At 36.1% G+C, this 20,672-nt stretch overlaps 1 protein-coding gene across 3 annotated transcripts in view; it reads left to right on the top strand.

Annotated features, from left to right (window-relative positions):
- Nucleotides 1-20,672, top strand: part of Fstl5 (follistatin like 5) — a 572,741-nt gene that overhangs the window by 53,992 nt on the left and 498,077 nt on the right. For all 3 annotated transcript variants that reach the window (XM_036190876.1, XM_036190875.1, XM_036190878.1), the window contains one exon: nucleotides 9,603-9,744. In XM_036190876.1, the coding sequence (XP_036046769.1) occupies nucleotides 9,619-9,744 (126 nt within the window). In that variant the 5' untranslated portion in view covers nucleotides 9,603-9,618. The remainder of the gene's footprint in view (nucleotides 1-9,602; nucleotides 9,745-20,672) is intronic.

Raw genomic sequence — 20,672 nt, forward strand, 5'->3', positions numbered from 1 at the left:
CTATGACTGAATCTACTCAGAAGTCATGAGCAGCATAGATGATTAGACTAATGTGTCTACTTACGTTACACACAGAGACCCAAAGGGGTCAATTCCTTTTTCACAGAATTCTAGAAATCAGTAAGGTAAAGGGTCTTAAAGATCAAGTAGGCTTCCCTCCTGCTTCAGAATAGAGCAATGATTTGGCCTAAGATGAAGAAACTGGGTACACTGCCAATACTAACAGTCTACTTTCATTTTGACCTGGATGGGAATGAGAACCTGTCTGGAACAAGCAAGTACAGTGAAATGTCACATAAAGGAGCTGTAGAAAAGAGAAAAGGTCAGTAGAGGTCAGCAAGGCTGCTTAGAGGCTCTGAAGTTAGCTCCTTGAAACTCTACTATTTTCCCAAGACAGTGTTAAGAGGTGCTGTGATGGAGTGAGAAGCAGCTGAAGTCACCATAGGTGAAGCCTGAAAACCACTTTCCCGGTCTGCCACATTTGATGAGATCAACAGTTTTCTATCATTTAACAGCATTTTTCCAACCATAGATACTGTACAACAATTCCCTCAGTGTCTTAAATTCTATATTGTTTTTTCTATTCTTTAGAAGTTCCAATCCAAATCGCACAAATTTGAATTTTGAAGCAATGTAATTGACCTAGATATTACCACCATAAAAAAACGAAACAAAACAAAAAACCCATGGTTTTCTGAGAAATATACTGAAAATGAAACATTTCTCCTACATTTTGTTCTTCCTATTTTTATGTCAATTTGACAAGTGCTAGAGTCATCTGATACATTGGACCCTGATTGAGACAATACCTGCATAGGAACCAGCTGTAGGGCATTTCCTTAATTATCAATGGATGGGAGAGGGCCCAGTTCACTGTGGATGGTGCTATTTCTAGGCTGCTGGTCCTTGATTCTATAAGAAAGCAGGCTGATTAAGCCATGGGGAGCAAGCCAATAAACAACATTCCTCTCTGGGCCTGTACATTAGCTCCTGTCTCCAGGTACCTACCCTGTTTGAGTTCCTATTTTCACTTCCCTCAATGGATTAGGATGTGGCAATCAAATAAACCCTTTCCTCTTCGAGTTGCTTTGGTCATGGTTTATCATGACAGCAATAGAAACCCTAACTAAGACAATACCTCTTCACTCTACTCCTCCTTTTGACATCATTCTTTTCAACAAGTCCATTTCCTACTTTTATGTCATTATCTTTTTGTGTATAACCCAGTGAGTTTAATTAGAGTTACTTCCCAGAGCATGGGTGGGAAATTATTCAGTGGAAGAGAGACAGTCTATCTGTGGCTATACCACTGAAATGAGTGACATCTATAATCAACTCTTCCATGAATTGATAGGCCAAAACATTTTTGTCCTACACAGATAACAATGGCTACAGTGAGTTCATGAGTGCTATGGCTATGTTACGTCTCAAAGACACCTTTGTGTTGCATGTCTTCCCATCCTTCACTTTATAATCTTCCTACCTGTCTTTTTCTAGGTTCATTGAGCATAGTTGCATTGAGTTCACTTTTGAAATGCCTATGTCATTCCAAGATGATGGCATTTCATAGCTCTTCTTCCTATTTTCTGTGTCTTAACATTCTTTCTAACCACTCTTCCGTAATGTTCTCTAAGACTTAGATCAGGGATATTGCAGCTTCCCAGTTTGGACAGAGCATGCCATCACACTTATTCTCAGAATTTTGGCAAATTATGGTTTTTTGAATTAACTACTATCTGCTATCATGAGAAACTTCTCTGATAAAGGCTACACCTTGTTTTCTCAGAAATATATTTATTCTGTGTTGTTGACTTAGAATTATTCTCTAACACATGGATCTGGACTTTTCATGGCTTTCCAAAGTTCCTGAACATTAAGTTCATAAGGTTTCTTTTGAAAAAGTCTACCATTTTCTATGAAAGAACTAATTCCTCTACTCTGTTTTCATACCTTGCTATTCTGTCATTTACATGAGCTAATGTGTTGAGCAGAATTTAAACACAGTTTTTAATTTGATATACTATAATTTTCACATACAAGCTCATTTGTATTTTTCAGTGTTTCTCTTTGTTGAATTTACTTTTCGTGTCCTAAATTATCTTCATGATTTTGGTTAGCCATTTGTGTTTGTGTCTGGGCTTCAGTCCAGTGTTTGTTCTTTCTAAGTTTATTCAGATGTTTGTTGGTATCTTCTTTGGATTCCTCAGACTCTTTGCATGTCTCTATAGTTGCTCCTTCCAATTGTGCATTTTGAGATTCATATAAGGTGATTTCCTTTCAGAACTGTAGTGTAAGATTGATGACATTGAGGAGAAAACATTGTCTACATTTTTTACTTTACTTAGATTTTTGTGATGGGACCTGGGCAACTATGGGTTTGTTATTGGCTGTGTTTTCTGGTATTAATTTATAGTCTATGTTTCTTAAGTGGGATTTTTGTTCTATTTTGCTGTCACCCTATCTTGATTGGTTTTTGATCAAGGAAGATGTGTTTGAAACTTGTTATTTTGATCACTATATGTTGATTTGTGTGGAGGCTGAGGGGATTCCAATTCTGTGACTGTATGGGGAGGAAGGTGTCACTAGGGTCCTACTGGCTGCATGCATGGATGCTTGAGCAAGTTCCTAGGGGCAGCTGGAAGAGTGGGACTGAGGACTGTTACTATCAACTAGGAATATTCATAGCTTCTTTAGCAATGCCACACAGTGGGCATCTGAGTAGTGTTCAGTGGTCTACTAGCAGCTGCTATTTGTTTAGCTTTCAATGTTTTGTCTCAGAACAGGTGGCAGAGTGAGATACAGGTTTCTTATCACTGCTAGTTCTGTGTACCACTTGGGTTAGGTCCTGGGTCACAGCCAGACACAGAGACAGATGTTCTCAAGGGGTCTTGCCATGGAGGCTGTATGTGTCTGCTTTTTACTAAGACAGGAACTTACTGTGTAGCTCTGGCTGGACTAAGTCCCTGTGTTGACTATCCTTACCTCTAATTTTGGTAATCCTCTAGCCTCTGCCTTCTGAATGCTTGGGATATCAGGGTTCCTCACCACTGCAAAATATAATTTTTTTAATTTAATTAGGCAGATCATTTTAGATACACATTCACTTTTCTGTCAGTTAATAATGAGGTGTTTTTATGTTCTGCATAAATGAAGGGTTCCAAAATGCCACAGGGCTATCACTCTATCATATGTTCTGGCTGGTATTTTCCTCATATGCTTCTCAATGGTCCCAATGTGCTGTCAAATGAGTGCCAATTAACTGTTAAATTTAACAGGTTGTCAGAAATTATTAAAGTAAAAAAGTTCAAGTATGGTCCTGATTTCTGCTCATATACAGTTCCTAGTACCCCTTGTGGGGATGAATTAACTTTGGAAGATACGATAGTACCCCAAAGAGCAATGAAGTTATCCTAATTGCTTTTTGAGCTCCCATTAAGGAGATGCACCAATTATTCTTCTGCTTGTTGTGACAAACACCTAATGGGAGCAACCTGAGGACAATGGAGATTACTACAGCTCGTGGTTGGAGGGCGCAGTCCATCACTGCAGGAAAGGTGTGGCCATCACAACAGCTGTGGATATACCATAATGGAGGCATGGCAGTCTCACAGCTGCTGATACAGCATAAGGAACACAGGGCAGCTGATCACATTGTGTTTGAAACCATGGAAATCTTAAGAGCAGAAGCCGAATGCACCCTGATTCTTGCCGAAATGTAACAGAAATGGCCCGAATCCATGTTCCCGACAATGTCCTTGTTCCTTTCTGAAACATGAGAAAATTTTTTACTGTGATAATTTCTATTAAGGTCTGTTTACAGTTGCCTATGAGCTTTCTGCTCTAACCTCTTCTGCATTCCAATGACTTTATTTCTTGGTTTCATTTCCTTTTTTTCTTTTCTGTTTCTCTCTCTCTCTTCCTTCCTTCCTTCCTTCCTTCCTTCCTTCCTTCCTTCCTTCCTTCCTTCCTTCTTTCCTTCCTTCTTTCCTCCCTCCCCCCTTCTCTCCTAGTCACTTATCTCATTGTTGTCACAAAATACCATCTCAAAACAACAAGAAAGGTTTATTTTGGCTTACTCATTAATGCTACAATTCATCACGATGAGGAGGGCCTGGCTAGTGCAGCTCTGACTGAGGTAGCAGAAGCATGAGGCACCTGATCACATGCAGTCAGGAAGCAGTGAGAAGTGAGCATGATGCTCAGTTCACTTTCTCCTTTTCATTTAGTCTAGACCCCTACCCCCTGGTGCAGTGCTGACAAGGTTCACAGTGTGCCTTCCCTCCTCACTCAAACAGTTCTGGTAACACCCTCATTCATGGACTGGCCCAGAGATTTGTCCAACCAAGTTGACGACGCAGATTGACCAGCACAGAGGATGCAGATTGACCAGCACAGAGGAGTAATCTATTTACTTGGCTGATTATAGCTACTATTATATTCAATCATTTTTTAGTGATGTACCCATGGCAAATATTAAACATACCTACACACAAAAGATGAACATAGAAATAAGCTTTATTTTATCTTCTAATGTTTTAGTCTATGCTGATAAGATGAAGTGTTTATTTGTTAATCAAAATTGTAGTTCTACCAAGGAAGAAGTAATTTGACTTTTAATATTAAATCTGTCCATGATGCTGAGTGAAAGAATTCTAGCCAAGTAGCTTTTGCTGAGATAAAAATATATATATTTAATTTTTTCAAAGCTCTTTATTATTAAGATTTTTTGACTTGAAATTCATAGGACTATCAATAAAAATAATCATGACAAATTTTATGAAAGGTATATAGACTAGATAGGAAAAGTAGGTTTCATAGTCATATGCCAATTAATGATGAGGGTTATACATCATTAGATCATGTTTTATTTGAGATAACATCTTAGAGCATTCCTTGTCCTGGAATGTATAAATAACAAGTATACACAGCTATGTTGTAGGCTGTTCCCTTTTTCTCACAAGCTGCAAATCTACATAGCAGGTTACAATACTGAATGCCATAGGCAATTATAACACAATGGTAAATATTTAGATATTTGAACATATCTTAATGTTGGAAAGTCCAGTTAAAAAACACACAACAGGTTGAAAAGCACTCCAGTTTTATGTGGAGCTCACTATGAACTGACTTTGGAGAAGTAGAAGTTGTCTGAGTGAATAAATTAGCAAATACAAGGACCTTGGGCATTCCTGGATGCTATTGTAGATTTAATAAACATTGCACACGTCTTCTTCACTTAGTGTCATTTTTATGGGTCTTTCTTCAACCATAAGGTCACCTGAGTAGATTGTGACACTTTATACATCTCTATATAATTACTTTTTGAACCACATTGCAGTCTTCACGATATGCAGAGGTTGGTCATCACAAAATGGATGGCATTTTGAGGATTTTTTGTTGTTGTTTTGATTTTGATTTTTTTTAAGAGAAAGAAAGAACATGAAGTTGGGTGACTGAGAAAAATCTAGGAAGAAGAGTTGAGGGAGGGAAAATAATAATCAAACTATATTTGTTGCATGAACAATTTTAGGTGAAAAAGTGATATGCTTAAAATACAAGTACACTGTACAGATGTATTAAAATTTTCTAAAATAATGGTAAAAGTATGTATATTAGGTTTATACCAGAAATACAGTAATTTATGAGCATTATCAACTGGGATGCTCAGATCAACTGTGCAATTCATTGCTATGATTGACAGCACAATAATATATATGCATATGTGAGTATTATCACAAGAAGGGGAACAATGTTTTGTCTTATAGCGAGACCGCTAAGACAGAGCTGGATATAGTGGTCTTTCAGTTACATTACTACCTTATGTGACCACTATCATAATGTGAACTGTGATTGTCTGAAACGTTTTTGCACATGAATGTGCTTGACTCAAGAAGTGCATTCTGACTTAATGATAACAAGCTTTCAGTGGAATTTAAAGAAACATTTTTTATTTCCTGCCTTTGACACGAAGATTAGAGGATAACATTATTTTAATCATATGTGTGTAGAATTTTAAATACCAAATATAAATGTGTGGGGCAATGTATTAAAATGAATTAAATTTTAGTCATGTGCATTTGTGTCTCTTTCTCTGTGTACACACACACACCCACACACACACACACACACACAGTAAAGAAATGCCATTGGGAAGACTGAGAGAGGATTAAGGAGGGTGACCTTGTTGACCTCCTTTAGGCAGTGCCCACCCTCACCAAGTGTACTCATTATGGGACAAGGCTTTTGCACTCATGCCCTTCACCCTCTTTGTACATAGACAGCATAAGTACTGCAGAATCTATCTCTATACCTGACCTGAACTCTTTTTAATCATCTGTTCTCTCTTACACTTAGAATAATCCATCCAGTGTCTCATAAAGAAATATTTACCCTGAGAGAACGAATAAACTGTACATCAAAATGAAGAGTTTAAAATTGTTCATAAGATGTATATTTAACATTGGTTTAAATTGGTTTCTGTATGGAAGAATATTCATTAGGGTGTGCATCAAAATTAGAGAAGAGAGATAAATGTAAAAGCAAATCTATAGTTTTCTCCGGTTCTCACGTGACTTGGAACAGCAGTGCAAAGAGGAGTTGCACTCAAATTGTCTAACATCAAAGATTCCTTATCCCCAGAATGCAAGAAGATGGTTATTTTCTATTAGTTTGTTGAGTATTTATTAGATCCCAGGTGTTACGACACTAAAACTGTGAAAAGATATAAAACATTAACTGATTGTGTGTGTGTGTGTGTGTGTGTGTGTGTGTGTGTGTGTGTGTGTGAAAGTTGGGGAAGACAGACACATGATCTACTGGAAATGATTAGTGTTTTTCAAGGATCATAATAGTGACATATAATTACAAGCAAATTCTTTCAATTGAAGAGAATTGACATATAACAATAAGTAATAACTTGGGAGAAGGATTACAGGGTGTTGTGTGACTTGTCCTTTAGAGACATGAATATGTACCTATTCGTCCCAAACAGGGTACCAATGATACACCAAAAACATTCTACACAAGCCTAGCATGGCTAACTGATGAGTTTATTAGGGTTCCTCTGGGAGCATAGTTAAGGGGTCTCTTTATAGGAGCATTGGTGTAGATGCTTTGTAAACTCTGTGTTATGCATATTTAATGTTCTTTTTTAACATGGATGGTACTGGTTGTGCATGAGGTAGTTAAAAGTTATCTTGATGAAGAAATGAGCAGGAAATCATGAGTTAAGTGGCAGAAAAAGAAAATGGCTAAAATTATGTTTATATATCTTTTAAAAATTAAATTTATTATTTATTTATTTATTTATTTATTTATTTATTTATTTATTTTACATATTGCAGGTTCCCTTCCTTCCTTACCTTACATTCCTTTACCTTACCTCACCTCTGCCCACCCCCTCAATCCACTCCTCCTCTGTATCTGTTTAGAGAAGGGTAGGCCTCTCATGAGTATCAACAAAGCATGGCCCATCAAGTTGATGTAAGACTAAGAGCCCCTCTCTGTACCAAAGCCCCAGCATGAGGAACAGGGTTCCCAAAACCAGCATTAGAGACATTCCCTGCTCCCACTTCTAGCAGTCCCACAAGTACACCAAGTCACACAACTATCACATATATCAGAGGGCCTAGGTTGGTCCCATGTAGGATGACACCTTGTTATTGGCTCAGACTCTGTGAGTCTCCATGAGCCCAGGCTATTTGTCTGTGGATTTTCTTGTGATGTCCCTGACTACTCTGTCTTGTACAATCCTCCTTCCCCCTGTTCAGGATTTCTAGAGCTGAGCCTAATATTTCGCTATGAGTCTGTGCATCTGTTTCAATCAGTTACTGGATGAATGCTCTCTGATGACAATGAGGATAATCACCAATCATGTTTGTCTTTCTAGGTCTGGGTTACTTCACTTGGGAAGATTTTTTTTTCTAGTTACATTCATTTCCCTTCAAATTTCATGATGTCGTTGCTTTTACCAGCTAAATAATACTCCATTGTGTAAATGCACCATACTTCAGTTGAGGGATATCTATGTTGTTTCTAGGTTCTGGATATTACAAATAAATCTACTATGAACATAATTGAACAATTATCCTTGTGGTATGATTGTACATCCTTTGGGTATATGCCCTAGAGTGGTATAGTTGTGTCTTGAGGTAGATTGATTGTGAATTTGTTGGATTTAGGTTGAAGTCTTTGATCCACTTTGATGAGTTTTGAGCAGGATGACATATATGGAGTATGGATTTATTTCCATTCTTCTACATGCTGGCATCTTGTTATACCAGCATTATTTCTTGAAGATGATTTCTTTTTTCTGTTGTATATCTTTTGGCTTCTTTGTCAAAAACCAGGTGTCTTTGGGTGTGTGAATTTACATCTGGGTCTTCAATTCTATTCCATTGATCCACCTGTCTCTTTTTATGCCAATACCATACAGTTTTTATTACTAAAGCTTGAGATAAACGGTGGTGATACCTCTGGAAGTTCTTTTATTGTATAGGATTGTTTTGGGTAGCTTGAGTTCTTTTCTTTATTCACATGAAGTTGAGGACTGTTCTTTCAGGGTCTGTAAAGAATGGTGTTGGAATTTTGATGGATAGTGCATTCAACCTTTTGACTGCTTATGGTAAGATGGCCACTGATCCTTGAGATCCAGGAGATCTTTTCATCTTCTGATATCCTCTCAATTTCTTTCTTCAAATACTTGAGGAATTTGGGAAGATAATATATTTTAAAGTAAGAGTTATTCAGTTTACAGATGGAAGAAAATTGCTGAGAAAAATACACTATAGCTAGGGTTTAAATAATTGATTTCAGTTCTCAAGAAGTTATTCATACCATTGGTTTAAATATAAAGAGAAAACCCTTTTATATGTTAATAAGGAATGAAGTGGTCTGGTAAAAGTGGCAAAACGAAATGCAGTTTTACTCAAAACATAAGCTTATTGTATGTTTGAAAGGTGTTGATGTTTCTGTGACTTTATGCCATTTTGTATCTTCTCTGCTCCATCCAAAGTACAGAATAATATAAATATAAAAGGATGGAAACAAACATCCTCTGTACACAAATATTCTAAGATGTTACATTTTAAATAATATTAAAACAAATATTAGTAACTCAGTAGGCCTCATCTGCTTAAGTTCTGCTGAAGTATATTGAGTTTGTGCCATAGACTAGTATCTTATGAACTTCTAGCAAGTCCTTAACAGAGAACTGAAATTGTATAGCATAGAAAAGATTTATTCTTAAGGAGTATTTAAAGCTTATAAGTATATTTACAATCATATTTTGTAGAAATATTTATAATAGTAGTCATAGTTTATTTACCTTTTTTAGTCAACCTTTTATTGAATATTCCCAAAAAGATATTTTATCAAGGCCTACTTTTTAAATTTTGTATTTTATGAGATTGATTTTAAAAAGTACCAGTGTTTTGTTATGATCAGAGGGTAGTGTTCATTGGGGGGTGTCTACCTATTACATATTCACACACCAGATAGCTCTGTTCAATGTATACGGATTTCTTAATGATACTGAAATTTTTGATATATTTCTTTATCATATGAAGTATATTCTTTGATTTTTAAAATTCTAATTTTGACAGGTGAAAATCAATAAGGATGTTTAAGACCTGGATAACTGTTTTTATTCTTGGATTCATCTTCCTGGAGTCTGAAGGAAGGCCAACAAAAGAATCAGGATATGGCATTAAATCCTACCAACCTCTTATGAGATTACGACATAAGGTATGGCCAAGTTGTTAGTCTATTCAAATCCCATGTAGTCGATCTGTGAACTAAGAGATTAAATGGGAGTTTACTACTCATTCAGAGACACTTATTTACCAATGTGCTTTCAATAATTTTCATTTGTAAAACAATGAGGCTTTAAAAATGGGAAATATCAGCAACTGAAAAATTATAGTTTGGTGAATAAAATACTGTCTTGTTGATGAATAGATGTATTCTGATTATAAAACATACTGCAGTAGATAGAAGCTGGGGAGAGAGATTAATGGTTAAGAGCACATATGTTTGTTGCAAAGAACCTGAGTTTGGTGCATAGTTTATCTGGCATCTCATATCCACTCCAGCTCCTGGAGATCAAGCATCCTCTTCTGGATTCTATGCCAGTTGCACACACATGTGCATAAAATGACAAGATCACACACATGTGCACATCACTAAAAAATAAAATTATTCATTTATTTTTATTATTAATAAAATTAAAACCATAATGTTAAGGTTTCTTCTGAGTATTAGTAATGACTTATATACCAAGAGTTAAGACTGAGTCAGTCAGTTAATTTCTATTATTTTCATATATATCGTAGAGTGTTTTAAAGTGAAAACAATGTATTACTTTCCATAAATCTCTACAAAGATTCATGTTCACGTATACATATGTTGGGAAAATTCAGCTTGAATAGAAATTATTGGATATTTTCATGTAATCAAAAATCACTAAAATTTAGGTTCTGTAACATAAAAAGAGAAGTGTTTCTTGGAAAAACCTTTTTCATTTTCAACTTTTTTAAACTTCAAAATAAACAAGTTTAACTTATGATGTCACATATCTAGTAAATATTAACTTTGTGCTGCTTCTTTGCTTTAAAATGCATGTCTTGAGGTCAGAATCTTTATCCATGCCTTCCCTGGTACTATGGGACACTGTTGTGGTAATCTTTGGTAGAGAATTAATGGATAAAATGCTTAAATATATATCATTGGTTTTCTGCAAAATAAAAGACCACAGATTCGTGCATCAGTGTGAACATTTATGAGAATTTTTTCAGTTAAATTTACATGTGAAAACATTGATATACTTATTTATGCAATTTAATCTATTTTAAAAGAAAAGATATAACTGAATGAATTAAACTTGAGAAGAACATACAAGCTCTAAAAATTATTATATCTTAATATTTTTATTGTTCCCCTATTTCTAAATACATAGAAATGATATATGATTGTTGGTATGTAGAAAACAGAGCAGCCATTGCCATGAAAACATATCACTTTTAAACAGCTTTGTTCAGCTCTAAGAATAAGCTGTATATAAAAGGTACCTAGTGACAGTATGTATGTGTGTAAGCCTGTATGAGTTCTTAACTCTGTGTGTGTGTGTGTGTGGGTGTGTGTGTGTGTGTGTGTGTGTGTGAAAGTGGATATTTAAAAAGAGTGAGAGAAAGTAAACTGAAGAAGCTGTGGGAAGCAAGACAGTAAGTCGCATTTCCTCATAGTGTCTGCTCCACTGCTTGCCTGTAGGTTCCAGTCCTGGGTTCCCATCCCGAGTTCCCTCAATGGACAACTGTGATTATGACAAGTAAGCCAAATAACACCCAAGGTGCTTTTGGCCACAGTGTTTATCATAGTAAAGAAAGCAAACTAAGACAACCCACATACTCAGTACATTTTGAAGCAAACAGAAAAGGGACTAATTTGTCAAATCATATTGAAATGTTACAGATATGAGCATATGCATACATATTTCATCATCTCCAGCTGTATGCATCAAAAATGTGATTAAAATTCATATGTCTGTATCTTGCAGTAAAAATGAGTAACAATAAACTTGCCATGCTAATTATAGAATTCTTAATTACACTCCACAAATAGAAGTCTGAGGGAGAGCTGACTGTGTGTTTTACTAATGTGTTTATCTCGCTACGTTTATGCAGCATCATCTGAGGTATTTCACTTGCACTCAGGAACTGCAAAGTGCCATCACTAAATCCAAACCCCACAAAGTTCTGCTGTTATTTATTATGTTTTCAAACTTAGATACGGTGTACTCTTGCACATGCCACTTCCCTACACATTGCCATTTAATTGTGGTGTCGTCTGGGATACAGGACTGCTCTTCCTCTTCATTTGAGTGATGTGATTATAACTCAGTGAGGTGAACTGAAGAAGCTCCCCTGAGAGCAACAGAATGCAACAGCCATCACCAACAGGACAGGAAAATAGGAATGTAGGACAGAGGACGGGCAAGTGCACCCGAAAATCAGAGACAGTGGTCGTAAAGTAACGTGATAATGACCTGAGAGAAATGTCTGTTTCTTTGATGGTTGCCTCTACTCCCCCCCAAAGCAAAACAACTGTATTTTCACATTGTTTTCTCAAGTGAGTAACTCCCCGATGGTGGGTGTAGCCTGGCTTAGGGCAGCCTTCTAGTGAGGACTTTCTAGGAGAAATAGAAATCACCTGGGTTATTGCTTTGATATCAGAAATCTGCATTGTAGGCATAGTTCAATAATGATAGACTACCATGTACATTGTGAAGAGTTTCAAACTTTTGCCACTTGAGAACTAGTGTAGTTGGAGTACCAGAGGGCATCAGATGTAACTGTGCCACCAGATATTTATTTTTGTGTAGATGCCACTCAAACTTTATTCTCTATGTTAGGTCCCTTAATTTTCATATTGCCTCTATTTTTATTTTATAGTATTGACTTCATTCTCTATGTTAGATCCTTTCATTTTATGGGCATTCTCATGGAATAAATGGATTTATTGCTGTTTTATGGATAAGGGAATGTGATTTCATGGACGTTTAGAACCTATTTATTTTATTTATTTTAATGTCACCCTAAATTACAGATTAGGATTTTAAAAATAGAGTCAAATAATTTGACATAGATTTTTTTTTAAAAAAAAATGAGTGTTTTTATAGCATTAGAACTCTGTGCCATGTGTTTACATTTTTGCTGCATTCTCATCCTTGTGGTCCCTACAAAAGTGGAATTACATGTTTTATCATATTTATTCATTTTATTTTTAATGTGTGAGCATTTTGGCTACACGAATGTATGCTTTTCACTTGCCTGTTCGGTGTCCAGAGCAGTTAGAAGAGGGATTTGGGAATCCCCAGAACTAGAATCACTGATTGTTAAAAACCACCAGGTGGGCACTGGGAACAGAATCTGAGTTGTCCACAAGAAGAACACATCCTTTTATCTACTGAGATGTCTCTCCAGCCCCACAATAGTTGTTTGGATCTCTTTGTGGTTAGGTGTACTCTTTCTTCCACCTCTTCATTTTCCCCCCTTACTTTCCTTTCCTCACCCCTGCCCAAGTCTCCTGACTTGGCCAGCATGTGCGTTGCAATGCCTGGTTGTGCGATAATGGCGGATTTCTGTAAAAAGTAAGATACAAGGTATGGCAAAACACCACTTCAAATACACTTGCCTGCTATCTTAACCTCTGCTAGTCCTCCAGTTTCATTTCTACTTCTTGAAAATGAACCCCTTAGTAAATTTCTCATTTATAGTGCCATGATGGTTTACAATTTCCATGACAATCATGAAACTGACTAAATAATCAATCAGGAAGAGTGGGACAGATCCTTGGAGACACTGTGACACTCTCCTAGAAACGTTAAGAATAAATTCTACACTTATTTTGACCTTCCCATCCCATGAAAGTATATGACTTTTTTTTAGTTTTTCAAACAGGGTTTCTCTGTGTAGCTTTGCACCTTTCCTGGAACTCACTCTGTAGACCAGCCTGGCCTCAAACTCACAGAGATCTGCCTGCCTCTGCCTCCTGAGTGCTGGGATTAAAGGTGTGCACCACCACTGTTTGGCGAAAGTATATGACTTTTAATCTTCTGGTAATGTTGGAGGCAGCACTGAGTTAGGCTCCCAGTTCTGGTCCTTTACGGACCATTGAATAAAGTATCTCCTTGCTTAGTATCCTCTCTGTGGCTGCATACTGTCTTCAAGTATGTTAAAGGAAGTAACTTGTCTTGGAGAAAATAAGGTAACATTGTGCCCAATGAGTTAAGAACAGAGGTATGTGAAACATAATTGTTGGGATATTTTCCCTTAACTGAAAAAAAATCTCCCAGAACTCTCCTTTCCCCTATAGCATGACAAATATTAACCATTTAACTTTCCAGTCTGTCAAAAACACATGATGAATAATATAACCTGTTAGTGAGGGTATCATGGAACAAGCAATGGAGGAAAGCTCTTTATTATGTTAATTCATTGAATCTGGGATTTGTTCGTCATCTTCTTGTGCTTCCAGCTTCTCTTCACAGATAAAGACAAGAACTCTTTCCTATGTCTACTGCACATCATTCCTGTGTGATTTTTTTTCCTGTTCCTTTTTTGGCTCCTTGTTTCTTTTTCATTTTTGACTTTTTCCCATCTTCATTTTTCCCTTATTCCCCCCCCCCCCCCCCCCACCTACTGGCTGCTTACCTGTAATATCTTAGGACAAGTTAGCCTCCTCTTCTTTGTATATAGTTATGTACTGGCATTTCCAAATATCAACAAGCACTTTACTTATCGGACTGTACATCTCCCTTGCATCAGCACCTACCTTGCCTGCTTCTCTACCTGTAGTGCTGATCATACTGCCACTGTATTGACTGATGGAAGACTGTACAAGGACCATTGTATTCTTTGAGTGTCTCTAGTGGGGCCACTTAAAATCTTTTAAGTGTCTGTATCTCTCTTTGACCAGAGTGTCATGTCCAGATAACCTGGCAAATTGATGTTGATCTATGATCCCCCCCCCCCCCCGGAATCAAAGAGTTTCCTTGTGAGGATCACTGTGTGAATGAAGCAAAGACTGTGTGAAATTTAATCATTCTTAAGAGTGTAGCTGTTCATGATGATACCATCTAATTCAAAGAGCTGATTTGTGAGATAAGATTTTTTTCTTTTCTTTTGCTCTTGTACTAACGCTGATAGATGTGGACTAATGGAAAGCAGCAGGAGAGAAATATAGGGATAAAGGTAAACACTAAAGGAACCCCAGAGGCCAGTGCTTGAAGGCATGGACCTCTAAACAAACCAAGGCCCTTTCTTCCCTTCCTCCCTTCCTCCCTTCCTCCCTTCCTCTCTTTCTCCCTCCCTCCCTCCCTCTCTCCCTCCCTTCCTTCCTTCTTTCTGTCTGTCTTTCTTTCTTGGTTTTTGTTTAGTTTTGTTTTGGAGATGGGGTTTTTCTGTGAAACAGTTCAGGCTGTTCTGAGACTCACTCTGTAGATCAGGCTGGCCCCAAACTTGTACAGATCTGCCTTACTCTGCCTCCCATTTATTTCTTAACAGAAAGACTGAGGGCAAGTCTTAGCAATTATCTTGCTGCTAACAGGGAATTTCAGAGAGATTGCTAAAATAATTAATTTTTTTTTTTCCTGAGGTCAGGAAACAATTTGAAGCACACCTTGAAAGCAAATCTGGGAACAAGGCTGAGACGTTAAACAACCTTTTGAAGAATTAGTTAACTAAATATTAAAGGAATTACTAGTTAAAATATATAGATAAATTTACTTGATGCATATCAAGAATGATGAATATTATTAAATCTTAAATTTGTTTCAAATAAATACCTTGCGTTTGCAAAAGTAAGGATTTTATTATTACTTTTTTCCCTAAGAAAATCAATCCCAGTTTCAACTAATGCCTCCACTACTCAGTCTTCTGATTATGTGAGAATTGAGTCTTAGGTTATACAACCAAAACACCGTAATAATTCCACAATCTTTATTGATAGAATAAGTCTAAGAAATACCATGGGTTTTCCCAAAAATTCCTTTTATTACACAGAACAGGAAGATTGCTATGAGTCCTGGGCCCGTCTGGAGTACAAAGTGATTCAGGCCATCTTAAGTTACAGTGTGAAAACCTGTCTCATATTCAAAAACAAGAAAATGTTTTCTCCCTTAATTTAAGAGACTGTGGCAACATTTGCTGAGCTAAGAGCTCCGAAAAAGTTTTAGTCATGCAAGATGAATAACTTCTGGAGATTTGATGTATGATGTGCTGGCTACAGCTAACAGTAATGCATTTCTACTTATTTGTGAGAGGGTAGATCTAAAGAATTCTTGCCATACACACATACACACAGAAAAAATAATAAATATGTGAGTAGCGGTATCTTTACTAGCTCAGTGATAATGGTTAATTCATTATATATGTTCATTTACATATCTGGCTGTGGCCCTTAAGTGCACAAAAATTTTGTCAAAGATGTTAGTAAAGGTTAAATAAAGAACATATAGAAACCCTTTTAGAAATGTGTTGTGCTGGGTTACTGATAGGTTTATATACTTTCTGAATTTTATTATTCTCATGATAAGAGACTTTAAAAGCAATATTATAATGGTGTACTGCTGACAAAGAGGATTTCTTCTGAGCTCCTTGGTCATTTTTTTCTTGCAAATATTGGGAGGGCACAGCAAGATGTACTGAGGTTTGTTCAGTGAGTATATTTGCATACTGTCAGTAACCATGAAAGGTCTGAGATTTTTCCTTTCATCCACTTTATAGATAACAGTTATTTTAAGCATACATAGTTTCACAATTAGTAACAGAAGTCATAATTTCCTGGGTTAGAGACAAAGAACATGCCAATATTCAGCAATGATAGTGGGCAGTGTATCAGGATTTGGACTATATAATGTTTACATAGTTTGAAGTTGGTGCAAACTAATGTTCTACTAGGAAACAATCCTTGGCTTTTAACAGATATCCACAGTGATGTTATGTCAGAGCCAGTGGTGGGAAATGAATGATTATTGAAGAGACTATTAAAGGAAACTTCTTGAGTTCTTCAACACAGTCATGGAGTTAGTATTGTAGTATCTTCAATATAGTGATGGCTTCTTCTTACTGGGAATCTGCTTTGATCAAGAACATGCCTCAACAGGTAGCCTAGATTAAATGATGGTCAGTTTGTGGCTCAGGTCATCAGATTTGTAGGAGCACAAGAAGCCATGTTTGGATTATCTTCCAATGTATATTGGGACTGGGCCATGTATCAAGTCAGAACTAACACTTAATACATCTGTTTAAACTTCAGCACTGGGTGGGCAAAGTTGACTAAAATCCAGGTGTGTGGCTACAGCTTCATTCCTCCTCATACCCAGTGAAAATCCTCTTAAAATCTTTAAGAAAATAGTGCTGTGTTAAGCTTTGGAAATGTTGTTTATTATTTCTAACCAAAGTTTAGTTGTTCCTCTGGGGAAAATTATTTGGCATTTGATGTCCAAAGTCAACTTCTTAACAAAAACAAACACAAGCATATATCTGGAATATGAAACTCTCAAGATAAGGCTCTATGACAGAGAATTGTCTTTTGTCCCCTGGGAATGAATTCTCAAAGGTAGTAGGTGGTTTGCAAAATGACACTCCTTTTACCTCTGTGATCTCACATTAGAACCTGTTATTCCTTCTCCTGCTCCCCCTCGCCCTCCCTCCCACCCCACTCCTCATCCACTCCTCATAGGGGAGTCAAGACAGGCTGGGAAGGAATAAGAACATCCCCACTGCATCAAACCTGATCAAGGTATCTCACCATAGGGAATGGGCTCTAAAAAGCCAGTTCATGTATCTGGGAAAGACCTGCCCCTGCCAGGGCCCCTACAAACAGATCAAACCACACAACTCTCACTCACACTCAGAGGGGAGGGAGGGGGAACTGTGGTTTGTATGTGAAATGAAAAATTTAAATAAATAAAATAGACATAGCATAAAATTTTCCTTTAAAGCATTACCACCACTTAAAAGAGAAAAGAATGTGTGCTTACTTTTGCACATGCCTCTACTTTTCAAAATAAATCCATACCAGTTGGAAAAAAGAATATGTTACTCAAAGCTTTAAAAATATCTATGACAACTTGGGGATTTAGCTCAGTGGTAGAGCGCTTGCCTAGCAAGCGCAAGGCCCTGGGATCCATCCTAGCTCAAAAAAAAAAAAAAAAAAAAAAAAAATCTATGACTTGAAAAGTAGTGTTTTCCTTTGAAGAATTCAAAGATTAAAATGCAAAAAATGTGTGATGACTTATCATTCTACTTATCTCCAATTACTAAGCTAAAGATGTAGTCAAAGAAAATCAAGCATATAGCACATTAAAAATAAATTGCTCGTCAGGATTGCATATATTCCACTATAAGTTTGGACACATGTAATAGTTTTGTCCCATACAAATATACATTTTTCCAGAGACCGACTCACAATTCTGTATCTAGTCCATTCAATGTGTGTGTGTGTTTCTGTGTTTGTAGTGTATGACTTTTTCTCTCCTTTGAGAAGAGTCATTTATCAACGATTACCAGTGTATTAGACATGAGTGTTGTAAAATACATTGTCAAAATTTTTCTTTTCTTTTCATATTTCTGCTTAATTTTCAAATCTTCTTACCATCAGAGCAAATTGTCATTTTTTTTTGCATGTGGGAAAATGATACATGATCATGTAGGTTCTGTAAAGAAAATACAACTGAGTGTATATTAGTTGATCACATTTTACCAACACATTTTAGCAACAAAAGAGAGCTTTGGTTTTATTTAGCAGATTTTCATGCAGATACTTTAAATATACATGGGTGTGTGTATAGACATAATAAATGAAAGAAGGGTCATGATATTGAATAAGTAAAGATACATTCATTTGATTTTTAAAATTAATATAGTTTCAAGCTGGCATTTGCAGTAATTACTTTAATGTATAAATGAATTATATATTATTCCATACATCTTTAATTTAAAAAAAAATTCATTGTGAATTCAATTAGGAAAGTTCTATATTACAAATGAGAAGAAATCTGTTTATGAGTTTGATATTCAGCATGGTTAAGAAATTAAAAACTTTGTAGCATATAAACAATTGAAAGAGCAGTGTTATTTTTATTAACTGTTATTCTTCAGAGTTGTACTTTTCTGTTTCTAGAGTTATAATAATATATAGAAAGTGTGTTGAATACACATATACATATATACACATATTTTCACACACACAGACATACACACATGCGGTGCAGGTAGGACAATTGACGGCTGACAAACCACACTAGAACCAACGTTTCTCACCTTCCTGTTGTTCTTCATACTCTAGCCTCAAGGAAATACTTTTCTGCGTGTATTCTTTTACCAAGAACATTGCATTTACTTATTATTGCAACACTTTTTTATTAAGTGCCTAGTATATGCATAGCATTGAACAGATGATTCCCCATTGAATTCTCTGGAAAATACACCAATCCATCATATGATTGTTAGTGATGTGAACATCTCAAATGAATTAACTGAAAACATAATTCAATGAAAATATGATTCAATATGTATTGAAATGTATAATAAGGCGAGTGTCTCTTAGGGAGAACGAGGACAAATTCTGCTTTATAGTAAGCTGTCTCCAGGAAAATAAATGAGGCAATTAACTGTGTAAACAGGCTTAGACTAAAGGTGTTGAGCTGAAGGATTCTCACTGAGAATGTATTTATCAGCTAGGTGGATTAAACACAGGACCCTCCTCACACATGGAGCTGTCAGCCGTTATAATAGAGATGTCCAATAATAAGTGTCTGTTTTAGTAAGCAGTCAGTCCAGTGTTTGCTCAAAATCTTGGTTGTATTATTTGTTTCTTTTTTCTTTTTAATCACAGTTTTTTTTTAATAATTGATGTTAATTATAAGGTCCATTGTCAGTTAACAGTAAAAATGATAAGATTCCCATTGTTCACATTTCCACATAGATAGCTTTTCAGTTATTCAGGCTGTGGAGCAGAGTGGTGAATTTGTTGATGCTTGACTACCATCCAAAGCCCACAGTCAGCAAAAAGATTCATTTGTGGCCTTGGTTTGAAACCATGTGAAGATTTGATGAGTATGAAGTAACATAAATAGCATATTTTTATAGCATAAATTTCTGCATTCTGCCTATTAATGCCTTCTAAAAGATAACTCTTTTTTTCATAATTTCTCCTTCTATATAAATGGAATCCCACAGTAACTAGGTTATACATATTGGACTCTTTCACATAGTGATATGCAGTCAAGGTTCCTGAATAGATTTTTATGACTTCATGGTATATTTCTACTTTAGCACTAAATAAAGTTCCATGGTCTGTATGCACACATTTTATGTATATATTCATTCATCTGCTTAAGGACATTTTGTTTGCTCAGTTCATAGTTTTTGAAGAAAGCGGCTATAAATATCAGTCTATATGTTTACATTTGACTATGGGCATAAATTTTCAGCATGATTGCTGGCTCATATGGTAAGTATGCATTTATCTTTGAAAGAAATTGTCAAACTACATTTCAAAGTACTGTATACAGTGTAGTAGAGTTCTATTGTTCCCTACCTTTCCCAGCATTTGGGATTTCACCCATTCTACCGTTGTATTATGTTATCTTGTTTAATAACATAATTACAAACATTTAAGGTCTTTAGGCCAACTGTCCTCATGGGTCTTCTTTGATGATGATATATGACCAGGTTTATGAGTACATTGTAAGTGAACTCTTAGCTTTCTCTTCCCTTGAATGTAAAGAGTTCCTTCTGTACTTTGGATAACATTTGCAGGTGTCTTTTGTAAGTTTCTTGAAAACTTTTACTTGTTTTCTTGTTTTTCTTGGCAGATGTTTTGTGTTATCTATTTTTGTAATGATTGTTTTTTGAAGTAGTTTCTTTTGTAAACTTCTACTTTTCTACTTTCAAGTATTTTTGGAAAGATTTAGTGTTTGGCCTAGATCCTATTACTTTTGTGTGTGTATGTGGATGCCAGATTTAATGTATTATCTGTGTGCACCATCATTGTATTGCTTTTGTCTCTTTATCCAAGATCTTGTATTTTTTTTCTTTCTAACAGTCATATGTTTCAGTGTTGAGGGTTGAAGCCTAAAGAGCTAAGCAGGTGCTAATGAACTATTACCT

Source organism: Onychomys torridus, chromosome 6, assembly GCF_903995425.1.
Source record: "Onychomys torridus chromosome 6, mOncTor1.1, whole genome shotgun sequence".
NCBI classification, from domain to species: domain Eukaryota; kingdom Metazoa; phylum Chordata; class Mammalia; order Rodentia; family Cricetidae; genus Onychomys; species Onychomys torridus.